This window comes from Nicotiana tomentosiformis, chromosome 8 (genome assembly GCF_000390325.3).
Source record: "Nicotiana tomentosiformis chromosome 8, ASM39032v3, whole genome shotgun sequence".
NCBI classification, from domain to species: Eukaryota; Viridiplantae; Streptophyta; class Magnoliopsida; order Solanales; family Solanaceae; genus Nicotiana; species Nicotiana tomentosiformis.
In genome coordinates, this window is record NC_090819.1 from 126,411,587 (window position 1) to 126,427,055 (window position 15,469).

A 15,469-nucleotide genomic window follows, 5' to 3' on the forward strand; every position below is an offset into this window, starting at 1 on the left:
TATTCCTTCTTTAAAAATGCTGATTATATTTGCTTTTTGATATCTGAGATGTAATTTTTGTATAACAACAATATACCCAATAAAATCTCATAAGTATTTTCTGAGAAAGAGATGTAATTTTCTAATTTTAAATAAAAAATGTCCATTAATTGATGAATAAACTAAACAATAAATAAATCGAACAAACGTTTCGAATAAACTCTATATTAGTTATTTTAAGATGTACATTAAAGAAAATTATGACACCCACCGCCTTCAAATTCTAAATCTGGCTATAAGTTAATCTGTATTCATTGGGGAATACACACCCGTCTCTCGTCCATTTTTGAACGAGATGGAGAACTATATATATATATATATATATGTTTCTAAAATCAAGAGAAATTAACTCACACGTGCCTATAATGACATCAGCACGAACACTAACATGACAGGGACTTAAATTGAATCAATCATAAAACTTCTGAGAACTAGTTGCATTCAATGACTTCCTTAACCAATCAATGAGCTCCAACAGCTAGGCACCATAGATCAGCACAACGTACAAAATGTAGTGTATTTTTTTTTTAATGCCGTGACTATACTTTTTTCAAGTTGAGGTCGATCAGATTTCTACTTTTACAATACAATACAAGGGTAAAATTGTTGAGGTTTTTTTGTTTTTAAGATGAAATAGTCTTAAAAATGAGGGTGAATAGGAAATTGAGGGAAAATAAAAATTTTTGAGTAAAATTTTAAGTTTTCCCCTCTTGACAATGAGATATTGTCCCATATTGGAAGAGGAAAAGATTTTTGGTGGGTATATATATAATTGCTCTTCTTGTAGCTCTTAAAGAGTTAAGAAGAAAGCAAGCATTGCGCCGTCGTCGCCGCTCGGCTACGGCTTCGGATTTTTTGGACCAAATTTATTTATTAATAGTAAATATTTATTTGTTAATAGTAAATATTAACGTAAGATTATTCGTATTTGTAACGGATATTTTCCAATCCGTGTATTGACCACAAGGCAGCCGCCTAATGCTCTTCCCACCATGAATGTGCTTGCTCTACAAATAAGCTAATACTTGCTCCACCATGGAGGGTGGACGATTGTTCTTCTTCAACACTGGCTGCTATATATATGTGCAGCAGCTGTTGAAGAAAGACACACAACACACAATACACAAGACTGAAATCGCTCAACAGATTTGGCTATACATTGCACTCCTTCCTCTCAGCATTTCCATACGATTTTCTGAGTTTCTACTCTTTCGTTCTTCATTGTTTTAACTTCAAACAAAGCAACTGTAAGTGTGATTTGCTACCGAACTTTGTGTTCGCTGAAACACTGGGGTTTGAAGTACCGCTACACCAGTGTGTGATTCGTTCTATCCTGGAAAGAAATAATCCATTACCTTGGGTACTAGGAGGGGATTAAATTCCTTAAGGAAATACTGTGAATTCAGTGGGCTCGAATTATTTACTGTTTCATTACGATAACTTATATTTTGCAGAATTATTATTTACATATACAACAATATTGGCGGGACTAACAATCTTAAGAAATTTAATATTTATTTATGTATTTGTGTTATTCTTATTATTCTGCAAACTAAAACCTTTGTGGTTTTGTGTACTCTCGTTTTGGAGAGTAAAGCCTTCGTAACGTTTTGTTGGAGATTAAAATCTACGTGATTTTTACTCCAGTTTGAAAACGTGTATTAAACGTTTGTTTGTGTCATTTCTTTTTTCAGAAAAAAAAAATGACGACTGAAAGCGAAAACCAAGCTGTTCCGATGGTGACTGCCAACACATCGACAAGCCGAACACCGGTGTTGGCACCGGCAGAAAAACCCGGAAACTTTTCCGGGATTGATTTCAAGCGCTGACAGCAAAAGATGTTCTTCTACTTAACTGCGTTATGTCTACAGAAGTTCATCAAGGAAGATGTTCCTGATCTGCCAGATAAAACTCCAGAGAATGAACGCTTTCTCGTGATTGAAGCATGGAAGCATTCTGATTTTTTATGCAAGAATTATATTCTTAGCGGACTAGATGATAATCTGTATAATGTATACAGTAGCATGGAGACGTCAAAAGAATTGTGGAATGCGCTTGAAAAGAAATATAAAATTGAAGATGTCGAGATGAAGAAATTCGTTGCCACAAAATTTTTGGACTACAAAATGGTAGATAGCAAGTCTGTTATTACCCAAGTCCAAGAATTGCAAGTGATTATTCATGATCTATTGGTTGAAGTTCTTGTCATCAATGAAGCATTCCAAGTAGCAGCAATGATTGAGAAGTTGCCTCCATTGTGGAAGGACTTCAAAAATTATTTGAAACACAAACGAAAGGAAATGTCCCTTGAAGATCTCATTGTTCGGTTGAGAATCGAAGAGGACAATAAAACTGCTGAAAGGAGAGGCCGTGGAAATTCAACAATAATGAGAGCAAATATTGTTAAAGATAACAAAAAGAGGAAGAAGGCTTCTGGTCCGAAATACAACCCAAGCAAAAAGCGGTTCAGTGGAAACTGCTACAACTGTGAGAAAACCGGACACAAATCTACGGAGTGTCGTGCTCCGAAGAAAGACAAGAAAAGGGGTCAAGCAAACATGGTAGTAAACCATGATGATGTTGATAACTTGTGTGCCATGCTTTCTGAATGTAACTTGGTGGGAAATCCTAAACTGTGGTGGTTTGATTCAGGAGCCACTCGCCATGTTTGTGCAGTTAGAGAAGCTTTTGCTACTTATGCTCCTGCTGGACCCGGAGAGACAGTTTATATGGGAAATGCTTCAACAGCAAAAGTTGAAGGATATGGGAAGATATTTCTGAAAATGACTTCTGGCAAGGTCATGACTTTGAACAATGTCCTTCATGTTCCCGAAATGAGAAAGAATTTAGTCTCTACTGGACTTCTTGTTAAGCACGGTTTTAAGTGCGTTTTTGTATCCGACAAGGTTGTCATAAGTAAGAATGAAATATTTGTAGGAAAAGGTTACCTCACTGAGGACCTTTTTAATCTGAATATAATGGTTGTGGAAAACAATAATAATATTTCAGCTTCTTCTTACTTACTTGAGTCAAATAATTTATGGCATGTACGTTTGGGTCATGTCAATTATAAAACCTTGCGAAAAATGATTAACTTGGAAGTACTGCCTAAGTTTGAATGCGAAAAATCAAAATGTCAAACATGTGTGGAATCTAAGTATGTTAAACATCCTTATAAGTCAGTTGAAAGGAATTCAAATCCTTTAGACTTAATTCACACAGATATTTGTGACATGAAGTCAATACCATCTCGCGGTGGAAAGAAGTATTTCATAACTTTTATTGACGATGATACTCGATATTGCTATGTTTACTTACTGAATAGTAAAGATGAAGCAATAGACGCATTCAGGCAATATAAAAATGAAGTTGAAACGCAACTTAACAAGAAAGTAAAAATGATAAGAAGTGATAGGGGTGGTGAATATGAATCTCCTTTTGAAGAAATATGTTTAGAATATAGAATTATTCATCAAACAACATCCCCTTACACGCCCCAATCTAATGGGATTGCGGAAAGAAAGAATTGCACATTAAAGGAGATGATGAATGTGTTGTTGATAAATTCTGGTTTGCCACAGAACTTGTGGGTGGAAGCCATTCTTACGGCTAATCGAATATTAAATCGAGTGCCCCATAGCAAAACACAATCCATTCCATATGAAAAATGGAAAGGAAGGAAGCCCAATTTGAATTATTTTAAAGTGTGAGGATGTTTGGCAAAAGTGCAAGTTCCTAAACCCAAAAGGGTAAAGATAGGACTGAAAACCGTTGATTGCGTTTTCATAGGATATGCGACAAATAGTAAAGCATATCGATTTCTGGTTCATAAATCAGAAAATCCCGACATTCATAATAATACGGTTATAGAATCAGATAATGCTGAGTTCTTTGAAAATATATATCCATATAAAAAGGAATGTGAGTCATTTGGTGAAGGATCTAAACGACCTCGGGAAGAAACAAAAGAAAGTACATGTAATCAGGAGGATCCAAGACGTAGTAAACGTTAAAGAACGTCTACTTCATTTGGACTAGATTTTGTGACTTTCTTATTGGAGAATGAGCCTCAAACATTTAAAGAAGCTATGACTTCTTCGGAATCATTGTTTTGGAAAGAGGCAGTCAATAGTGAAATAGAATCCATATTGAACAACCATACATGGGAATTAGTTGATCTTCCTCCTGGAAATAAACCTTTGGGTTCTAAATGGATTTTTAAGAGAAAAATCAAAGATGATGGCACTATTGATAAATTCAAGGTAAGGCTCGTAATCAAAGGGTATAGACAACGAGAAGTTCTAGACTACTTTGATACATACTCTCCAGTTACAAGAATTACGTCCATACGGATGTTACTAGCATTAGCTGCAGTGTATGGTCTTGAAATTCATCAAATGGATGTTAAGACGGCCTTCTTAAATGGAGAGTTGGAGGAAGAAATTTACATGGAACAACCTGAAGGGTTTGTGGTTCCAGGTAAAGAAAAGAAGGTATGTAGACTTGTTAAGTCTCTTTACGGACTAAAACAAGCACCCAAACAATGGCATGCGAAATTTGACCAAACAATGTTGTCAAATGGTTTTAAGATAAATGAATGTGATAAATGTGTGTACATTAAAAATGTTCCAAATCACATAGTCATTGTTTGCCTATATGTGGATGATATGCTGATAATGAGTAATGACATTGCCAACATAAATGCTACTAAGCGTATGCTCAATAGCAAGTTTGATATGAAAGACTTGGGAGTTGCTGATTTAATTCTGGGAATTAAGATCCATAAGACTCCTCAAGGTCTGGCATTGTCACAATCTCATTATATTAAGACAGTACTTGAAAAATTCAAGCACTTGGGCTTTAAAGTTGCAAAGACTCCAATTGACGTGAATCTTGCATTAGCAAAGAATAAAGGCCAAAGCATATCACAATTGGATTATGCTCGTGTGTTGGGATGCTTAATGTATATCATGAATTGTACACGACCAGATATAGCTTGTGCTATAAGTAAACTGAGTCGATATACGAGCAATCCAGGCCAATCTCATTGGATGGCAATGAAACGAGTTTTGGGATATTTAGAACATACCCAGAACTTTGAATTGCACTACAGTAATTTCCCTGCGGTGATTGAGGGATACTGTGATGCAAATTGGATCACCGGTTCAACTGATTCTAAGTCCACGAGTGGATATGTATTCACTATTGGTGGAGGAGCGGTATCTTGGAAGTCGTCCAAACAAACATGTATTGCCCGCTCTACAATGGAGGCTGAATTCATAGCCTTAGATAAAGCCGGTGAAGAAGCTGAATGGCTCCGGAATTTCTTGGAAGACATTCCATTTTGGCCCAAACCGTTGGCACCAATATGCATACATTGTGATAGTCAAGCGGCAATTGGAAGGGCTGGGAGCGTTATGTATAACGGTAAATCTCGTCATATACGACGAAGACATAAAACCGTTAGGCAATTACTCTCTAGAGGAATTATCACGATTGACTATGTAAAGTCAAGTGATAATGTGTCGGATCCACTTACAAAAGGCCTAACTAGAGAGGTAGTTGAGAAATCATCAAGGGGAATAGGGTTATGGCCGAGAACAAGTCATTGTGGCGGTAACTCTACCTAGAAGACTAGAGATCCCAAGATCTAGGTTCAAGGAGATCAAACAAAGTCATTAATGACGGTTCAACATTGTCAAATAAAATTTTAGTCCGTTCTCGTGATGAGACAATGTTCAGTACCAAGGATAAAGCATTAAGGCTTTTTAATAATTTCTAAATTTGATACGGGGTATATCAAATAGTGTATCTACAGGATGACACGTTTAGGAATCACTTATGTAAGTGTGAAGTGTTAGCTGCTTCAAGGAGAACTTTGTAAGGCCAGTTCTCTACGCACTTATGAAACCAGACGGTGTTCATGGCTCGAACACAACAATGAGAACCAAAGACGGTTAAGGGTTGATTGTGTGACTTATGGTTGTCTAGGTATACACCAAAGATCGACGGTTCAAGGATATCAAATCTACCGATTGACCGAGTATATCCGACATAAGTTTACTACGGAAAGTTCAAAGGGAAACCTACTTATTCAGATGCGATTAATCCTTGCTTGTAAATCACACAGTTTTTCCATGCATACTTCCGTGATATAGTCATTCCCCATTCATGTGGGGGATTGTTGAGGTTTTTTTATTTTTAAGATGAAATAGTCTTAAAATGAGGGTGAATGGGAAATGGAGAGAAAATGAAATTTTTTGAGTAAAATTTTAAGTTTCCCACTCTTGACAATGAGACATTGTCCCATATTAGAAGAGGAAAAGATTTTTGGTGGGTATATATATAATTGCTCTTTCTTGTAGCTTTTAAAGAGTTAAGAAAAAAGTAAGCCTCGCGCCGTCGTCGTCGTCGCTCGTTCGGCTACGGCTTCGGGTTCGGCTTCGGGTTCAGGTTCGGCTTCGGCTTCGGTTTCGGATTCGGATTCGGATTTGGTCAAATGATTGATTGATTAATTTTTTGGACCAAATTTATTTGTTAATAGTAAATATTAACGTAAGATTATCCGCATTTGTAACGGATATTTTCCAATCCGTGTATTGACCATAAGGCAGCCGCCTAATGCTCTTCCCACCATGAATGTGCTTGCTCCACAAACAAGCCAATGCTTGCTCCAACATGGAGGGTGGACGATTGTTCTTCTTCAACACTGGCTGCTATATATATGTGCAGCAGCTATTGAAGAAAGACACACAACACACAATACACAAGACTGAAATCGCTCAACAGATTTGGCTATACATTGCACTCCTTCCTCTCAGCATTTTCATACGATTTTCTGAGTTTCTACTCCTTCGTTCTTCATTGTTTTAACTTCAAACAAAGCAACTGTAAGTGTGATTTGCTACCGAACTTTGTGTTCGCTGAAACACTGGGGTTTTGAAGTACCGCTACACCAGTGTGTGATTCGTTCTATCCTGGGAGGAAATAATCCATTACCTTGGGTACTAGGAGAGGATTAAATTCTTTAAGGAAACACTGTGAATTCAGTGGGCTCGAATTATTTACTGTTTCATTACGATAACTTATATTTTGCAGAATTATTATTTACATATACATCAATATTGGCGGGACTAACAAAAATTGTATACAAATTATATATAATCAGATTCTTTCGTGAAATCGCACTGAATTTGTTGTTGTTATTATTATTGTTGTAGCAAAGTGTACGTCCACAATAACATCCTATACATTCCGTAGTTAAGTGACTTTTTCTATTTAACTAAGAGGTTGTTTGGTTTGAAGACAAGTTATGCTAGGATTAGTTATATTGAGATAATTATCATGTTATTATTGTTTATTGGTTGTTTGGTATGTTGGTCAATTTTACTGCCTTATCCTAGAATTACTATGAAGAATATAGCAGATATAAGTTATCGCGGTACTATTTTTAATATTGTGATAACTTATCCTAGAATTAGCAACTAAACAAAGAATAAGATAGTACTAAATTTTTATCTCAAAATTATTTTTACTTATCCATCGTACCAAAATCTATGTGAGTTGCCTTATACTGATGCAAGGGAGGTTACCAGATATTCAATTAAAGAACTAGTAGAGATATGCGTAAACCTTTACCGTCAGGGATTTTCATGAGATTTTAAAGGCAATTGATTGAGAACATATAGTAGGATTTATGTAACTTACTATAGCCATTTGCCAAGTTGCCCAAAAAAAAAAAAAGAATTACCACCAAAAGAATATGATGGAATAGATAAAATTTGAGTCTTTCCTGTCGATGGACTTTATTCGAATATTAATTGTTATAAAAATTAAAAGGAATATATAAAAATAAAGGACTTTTTTGAATCTTTCCAACCAACGTCTTGGATCCATCTAATTAGTTGTCTTCTTCGCCGGCAGAAAAGTAATGGCTGCCGAACTAAATATAAGAAGTTTCCAAGACACGCCTTTTCCGTTGAAATGAGCAGCCTCCCCTTCGAATCTCTCTCATGCCACGTCTTACAAAAAATCCAACCTTTAGTAGTAATTCATAGCTGCCTAATTCAACTTTTTAAAAGTTCCAAATTCTCCAAAGAAAAATCACAAAATGGATTACTCAAGTAAATTCTCCTACTTGGAATTTAATACTACTATTTTTTTTCTCTTAAAGTTATCCTACTTGATTTATATTTTTATACAACAACGAAAGTCTAACGGACCATTAGTGGTCCAACTTGTTCAACTCTCTCTTCTTCTGCATCTTTGTTTTCTCAGTCCAGCAGCCATTTACCAAGTCAATTTCTCCTTCTTTTTGTTTTCACACAAACCCCATTTTCCAATTTCAGTTTGCTTGCTTTATATATCCTCTGAAACAACATTTGCTCATTATTTCCTATCTGGGGTTCTTCTTGTTTTGGCCTGTGAAACTGATCTCTTTTCTCTATTCTTGTTATTTTACTCTTTCTTTGGGATTTTTTCTACCAAGATTCGTTTTTGTGACTCTAATTTTTGGTAATTTGTGTTAAAGTTGAGATCTTTACGTTTATTGTAACTAATATTTGAGAGCACCTGTTTGGTATATGATCTGCCATTGCTGAAATTTAGAATTTTGACTTTTGTGGTCAGTTTTGTTATAAAGGGGTTTAAATTTGAAGGGGGTAAGGATTTAGAAAGAAGGTATTTATATGGCTCATTTGTCTTATTCTGATTCTCTGAGTTCACAACATGGTCAAGGTATCCAAGTTCTCCCATTTAAGACATCAACAGGATCACTTAGGGTGTTGTTGTTGCACGGAAACTTAGATATTTGGGTGAGAGAAGCCAAGAATTTGCCAAACATGGATTTATTTCATAAGAAATTGGATAACTTGATTGGAGGTTTGGCAAAACTTGGCAGTAAAAAGGAAGGCGCCGCAAAAATTACTAGTGATCCTTATGTTACAGTTTCAGTATCTAATGCTGTGGTTGCTAGAACATATGTGATTACCAATAGCGAGAATCCGGTTTGGATGCAGCACTTTTATGTACCAGTAGCACATTATGCATCAGAAGTTCACTTTGTTGTTAAAGACAACGATGTTGTAGGATCTCAAATTATAGGTGCTGTTGGAATTCCAGTGGAGCAGCTTTGTTCTGGTGAACTGATTGAGGGAACATTTCCAATTCTTAATGCTAGTGGGAAGCCTTGTAAGGAAGGAGCTGTCTTGACTTTATCAATTCAATTCACTCCAATGGAGAGGGTGCCTCTTTATTATGGTGGTGTAGGAGGAGATCACGAGTATAAGGGCGTGCCCGGGACTTATTTCCCTCTCAGAAGAGGCGGAAAAGTAACACTTTATCAAGATGCTCATGTACCCGAAGGCAGCCTTCCAAATTTGTGGCTTGAAAATGGAGTGCAGTATAAGCATGGACAGTGTTGGCAGGATATGTTCAATGCCATCAATCAGGCTCGTCGGTTGATTTACATTACAGGATGGTCAGTGTACCACCTAGTTACACTTGTTAGGGATAATGGCAAAGCTGAGGAGAGCATGTTGGGGGAAATTCTCAAGAGGAAGTCACAAGAAGGTGTGAGAGTATTGCTGCTTATATGGGATGATCCTACTTCTTCTAAGAGCATTTTGGGATACAAAAGTGTAAGTACCTACAAAACAGTTCTCTCTTTTGCTTACCAAAATTTCTATTTCTTTTCTCTGTTTTCGTTGAGCAGTATGAGTTAGGTAATCACTTTCTTTTTTGACTGTACTTGAGAAACATTGATAGAATGCTTAACTCAACCAATTGATAATCCTGACTAATTTTTATATGTATGCCATTCAGGAATAAGCAACTAATTAGTATCATCTAACATAGATTCGACCTACATTTCGAGTTGATGGGTTGCATAATCATGTACCATTACTTTTTAGCATGAATTCTTACTCTATGAGTCTATGTGCCATTAAGAGTGAACAACCAGATTGTATTATATTTTAATTGTGTGGCGTTAAATATTGCAAGCAATATCCTATTGACTCTAAGTCAGAAACTTTATTCAGTGATTCAAGTAGTGAATTTCTTGTTCTATGATGTCTATTCTATGAAAGGAAGCCTTAACAGTATGAGTTATTTGTGACTTGTAGGAAGGAATCATGGGAACTAGTGATGAAGAAACTCGTCGCTATTTTAAGCATTCTTCAGTGCACGTGCTACTTTGTCCCCGTTCTGCTGGAAAAGGACACAGCTGGGTCAAAAAGCAGGTTCACTTCTGACATATGACTTTTGCATTACTATATTTAATTACCATTTCTGAAATTCTTGTATTCCCCAACCATATTATGTTAGCAACTGCTGTACTTGCATCTCCAATTCTCATGGTTCTCATGGCACTGAAATATAGATTGATTGGTAATTGGTGAAGTTTCCGAAGTTTATATTTGCTCAAGTATATTCATGTTGTCTTATATCTTCTCATGTTCGATGTATGTGTCTATGTTCTTTCTCTGATATGGCTTGGGGGCCATCTCCCTAGTCAAAGGACCACAAACACCTACACAAATGACTCGGTCATATGATGAGGTATCCAATCCCAATTCAAGATTTTGCACAAATTAGAAGATACCATTACCTGCTTGATAAATATTTTGGACAATGCTGAGGCCAATATTGTAGTATTGAAACAAAGTAGTAGTGTATACATGCACTATTTGTAGTGTTCAGGAAAACACAGAGGAAGGAGAAGGGTCAAAATAGAAGATAATAATAAAGCCGCAAGTGTATGCTAGAATAAACTGAAAATAGTCTATATTTCAACCAAAAAGAAGCAGGAAGTACACTAACAGTTCAGGACCTGATTGATTTATACCGTCTTGAATGGAACCAGCAGTGCGTTGAATAACATCTGCATCTTCATCATTCTTTTCTTGTATGAACAAAATATTCTATCTTGATCAATCAGTTCATTTGGTATTCTCGTGTTTATAACCTCATATTGCAATACTATATCGTTGACTTTGTTTTACTCTAACATCCAAAAAGCTTATTTCCATATTGTACCTGTGTTCTTGCCTGACTCTCGTAGTCCATGTATATAGGTTCAGGTGCACAATATACATTACTGCTGAGGTCTAACCTTTTTCCTAAGAAAGTTGAGGTTGGATCTGTCTTTGGACCATAGCAATGGTCAACCCTCACGCAGTAAACATCTAGTAAATGCACTTGGCCCCTAGGTGCCAGGTTAACTAGGACTGAAAGATTTTTCTAGAATGCGTATATTCCGTTATGTAGTTTCTTCTTCTTGTCGGAGTAGTTATTTCTGAAGTACTTGTGTCTTCTGAGATTGGTTTAAGTATTGAGCCGCTTTGATTTTTGTCATCAGGAAACTGGAACAATATACACACATCATCAGAAAACTGTAATAGTGGATGCGGATGCTGGTAATTACCAGAGAAAGATTATCGCTTTCGTTGGGGGCCTTGATTTGTGCAAAGGGCGTTATGATACTCCACAACACCCTATCTTTAAAACATTGAAAAATGTGCACAAAGATGACTATCATCAGCCTAACTACACGGTAATATTTGAGTCTATGATGCATTACTTTTTACTTAACTTCCTGTTTGTGTGACTAATTAAGTGGCAACTTTTGATATTTTGTCTTTTTACATAACGTTGTAAGTCCCTCAGGAAAAGGTGTAGGCTAGCTTCTTATAACAAGCAATTGCAATTTGATCTTTGTCATCGTGATCTGTTTGTTTCATATTATCTTTTCTTGAACTTTGACAGGGCCCTACTACCGGTTGTCCTAGAGAACCTTGGCATGATTTACATAGTCGGATCGAGGGGCCTGCTGCATATGATGTCCTAACTAACTTCGAGGAGCGCTGGCTGAAGGCTTCAAAGCGCCATGGACTTCAAAAGATGAAAGCTTCACAAGATGATGCATTACTCCAACTTGACAGGATTCCCGACATTTTAAAAATAGCTGATGTCCCTTGTCTAGGAGAAGATGATGCAGATACGTGGCACGTCCAGGTACTCAACAGTTGAATCTAACATCGCTTGTTAAGTTCCCTTTTGTTTCCTTCTGACTAATGTTGTTACACATGCAGATTTTTCGGTCAATCGATTCCAACTCTGTTAAAGGTTTCCCCAAAGATCCTAAAGAAGCCACTAACAAGGCAAGATGTTTGCTTCTAAATGTTTCTTCTATAAAACCCATGCTATCTATATGCCGTAAGCTAACTAATGTGTTGACCATTTCCTGTAACAGAATCTAGTTTGTGGTAAGAATGTTCTGATAGATATGAGCATACATACTGCCTATGTAAAGGCAATCCGAGCTGCCCAACATTTCATCTACATTGAGAACCAGTACTTCCTAGGGTCCTCTTACAATTGGAGTAGCTACCAAAATTTAGGTGAGGACTCTAAAATACTGCTTTAAGGGGAAACAAGTTTCTTTTTCTTTTAATGAACTCTGAATCTGTCTGGAATACTTTCAACATAATTCAGTCTGATGTCACAACTGACTAGAAAGTCCATGTGATAAAAGATTTGCGATAATTGCTTCATATCTTGTTTAGTTTTCTTCCTCTTTGTTATATTTGAACTGCCGAAGTCAAGCCCACTTCTTGTATGGCGATTGTGAATTCAAAAATCTTCTTTTATTGATCACCATGACATGTTTGAAAGTAAGAATTACTATACAATGATTGTGTAAATCTGCTTTCTATCTCTAGGTGCAAATAACTTGATACCAATGGAGATTGCTCTAAAAATTGCCAACAAAATACGGGCAAACGAGAGGTTTTCAGTATATATAGTTGTTCCCATGTGGCCAGAAGGTGTTCCAACCAGTACTGCTACTCAGAGAATACTTTTTTGGCAGGTAAATTTTTGTCCATTGTCTCAGTGACTTAATCTTTCTTTACAAAATCTGATTACAGTAATCTGAGACGATTTAGTTATTTGATTCCTTTTTCTTTTAATTGGTTGTTCTTCTTTTTGTCATAAGGCAATTTAGTAGTTCTTTGTCTCTTCAAATCTTTCTTTACCCAACTTAAACAGGTGACACATACCATTTCCACATATAGATGTCACTGGTTTAATTTGTTTGATGTCATTTCCTTTTGACTAGTTCAGTTTATTGTCAAGGTTTTCAGCTGAGATGTATGGTGAAATGAGTTAGCTTGGTAATTATCGGGCACTTCAGAATCAATAAGCAGAATAATGTAGTTGTGTTTCTTAGATGGTATAGGTTAGGGGTGATGTGCAGAAGGATGATTAACAACACATAAAGTATACTCCCCGTCTTTCCTATTTACTCGGTTCAAGTTTTTCTTAATCCATCACAATTTAGTTAATCCTTTACGCTACAGCACCAATTCAAATTAATAAAAATAATCACGACGTGATGATATTTTTACCTTGTATTATGACTACAGGAAGATATCTACGTATTCACTTAGCTGTATTTTGAACAGTCACTAGCTGCTCCATAATGCAATAAATCTTTCAAAATTCCTATGTTAATCTGCGTGCATTTGGACCTAATTGCATGCTAATGTTATGATTTTGCTGCATATTTTATGCAATTTTGTTTGTATTTGCAGCACAATACCATGCAGATGATGTATGAGACAATTTACAAAGCTTTAGTTGAGGTAGGGCTGGAAAACACATATGAACCCCAAGACTATTTGAATTTCTTCTGCCTTGGCAATCGCGAGGTTCAGGAAGATGGAAACAATACAGTTGTCAAAATTTCTAAGCCAACTACACCTCAAGTACTCCACTTTCCTCTCATTAATGATTGATCTTATCTTGCTAGCTTGTTTTCATCATTCTTCAGCAATTATCAGCTTCTGATCTTCATTATAAATATAATTTCTCCTTATTCAGGAACTCAGTCAGAAAAGTCGACGTTTTATGATATATGTACATTCAAAAGGAATGATAGTGGACGATGAATATGTTATATTGGGATCTGCAAACATTAATCAACGTTCCCTGGAAGGCACCAGAGATACTGAAATTGCAATGGGTTCATATCAACCTCATCATACATGGGCAACCAAACACTCTCAACCACATGGACAGGTTAAATTTGAAGGAAATTGTTGTGTTGAAATATCTGCTTAGGATTGATGTTATGAACTGATATTCAGACCATTGTTACCTATTCAAGAAGTTGTATTGTGTGACTCAGTTGCTATTGTATCTCGACTTGCAGGTATACGGCTATAGGATGTCTCTGTGGGCAGAGCACACGGGAACTCTTGAGCAATGTTTCGAGCATCCAGAGAGTCTTGAATGCGTGAGACGGATAAGAGTATTTGGCGAACACAACTGGCTACAATACGCGGCTGATGAAGTAACTGAGATGAGAGGCCACCTTCTTAAGTATCCTGTTGAAGTTGATCGAACGGGAAAGGTCAAGTCACTACCTGGCTGTGAAACCTTTCCAGATATCGGAGGGAAGATTATAGGTACATTCACCGGCGTTCAAGAAAATCTCACTATCTGATCTAGGAAATTCTGCCCTAGTGTAGCTTTTGAAAATTTTCAAGAATCCTCATTCTGCAGTCTGTCTGTGAGTAATTTTTTTGTATTGTTTCTGCACCATGTTTCAGATAGGCCATAATTTCCAGCTTATAATCCCATTATGCACTGGTAGATTTTCCTATTCTTTTCTGCATCTTTTGCCTAGTGTTAGTTTTACAAACTAGAGTGAGAAAAGGTTTCATTGTATTCTGATGTTTTTGCCTAGAAATGCAATAATATTGGTTAAAAAAAAAGTCTTTATGATTCTTCTGATTAATTAATTAAATAATTAAGTAGCATCTCATCCAATTCTCTCCGAGAGCACTCAGCCTCATTGATCCTTTTCCCTTATTTTTATCTTGGACACTGAAATGTTCGCGTAAAAATAGGCTAGATAAGGGGTACATTAAACACTAACCAACATCTCAACAACAAAGAAAGAATCTTGCAACTACAGAAACTATTTGATTAAATAGTTTTATTTCATTTAAGCTTCAAGATACGATCTGAAGAAAATGGTTTTGTGAAAGTTGTTTACCCAAAAAAAAAAAAAAAAACAGATAACAATTGAATTTATATGTGGTTTGAAAAATATACGGATTAATTCAATACAAATGATAAATAACGTTAGATTAAACAGATAAATGATGTAATAAATTGTCAAACCAATTAAGGGGAGTGATCCCGGACTCAGTAACATCTTAATGAAATGTCTGTCTTCGATCTCGGGCTCACGATAATGTAGAACTGATAAACAAAGTAAGAACTTTGAATAACAGAGAAAATAAGAGTATATTGCCTTGATATGCGTGTTACAATGCGCCTCTATGAATAATAATCTTTCCTATTTATATAATAGGAGAGTTTTACCCTACGTACCTCTATGAATAATAATCTTTCCTAT

At 36.2% G+C, this 15,469-nt stretch overlaps 1 protein-coding gene across 1 annotated transcript; it reads left to right on the forward strand.

Moving 5' to 3' along the window:
* Positions 1-8,064: 8,064 nt before the first annotated feature.
* Positions 8,065-14,778, forward strand: LOC104089914 (phospholipase D beta 1-like). Its single transcript, XM_009594930.4, has 10 exons — positions 8,065-9,677; positions 10,164-10,280; positions 11,399-11,593; positions 11,806-12,054; positions 12,132-12,200; positions 12,293-12,440; positions 12,762-12,910; positions 13,635-13,808; positions 13,924-14,121; positions 14,255-14,778. The coding sequence occupies exons 1-10, from the start codon at positions 8,727-8,729 to the stop codon at positions 14,546-14,548; spliced, it is 2,544 nt and encodes an 847-aa protein (XP_009593225.1). The 5' UTR covers positions 8,065-8,726; the 3' UTR covers positions 14,549-14,778.
* The last annotated feature ends 691 nt before the right edge of the window (positions 14,779-15,469 follow it).

What these genes read in the sequence shown, in the direction of transcription:
- LOC104089914 (XM_009594930.4), top strand. Translation starts at nt 8,727, where the DNA reads ATGGCTCATTTGTCTTATTCTGATTCTCTGAGTTCACAACATGGTCAA. An exon ending in ACAGCTGGGTCAAAAAGCAG is followed by an intron (nt 10,281 to 11,398) that starts GTTCACTTCTGA and finishes TTTTGTCATCAG; the next exon opens with GAAACTGGAACAATATACAC. An exon ending in CTAAGCCAACTACACCTCAA is followed by an intron (nt 13,809 to 13,923) that starts GTACTCCACTTT and finishes CTCCTTATTCAG; the next exon opens with GAACTCAGTCAGAAAAGTCG.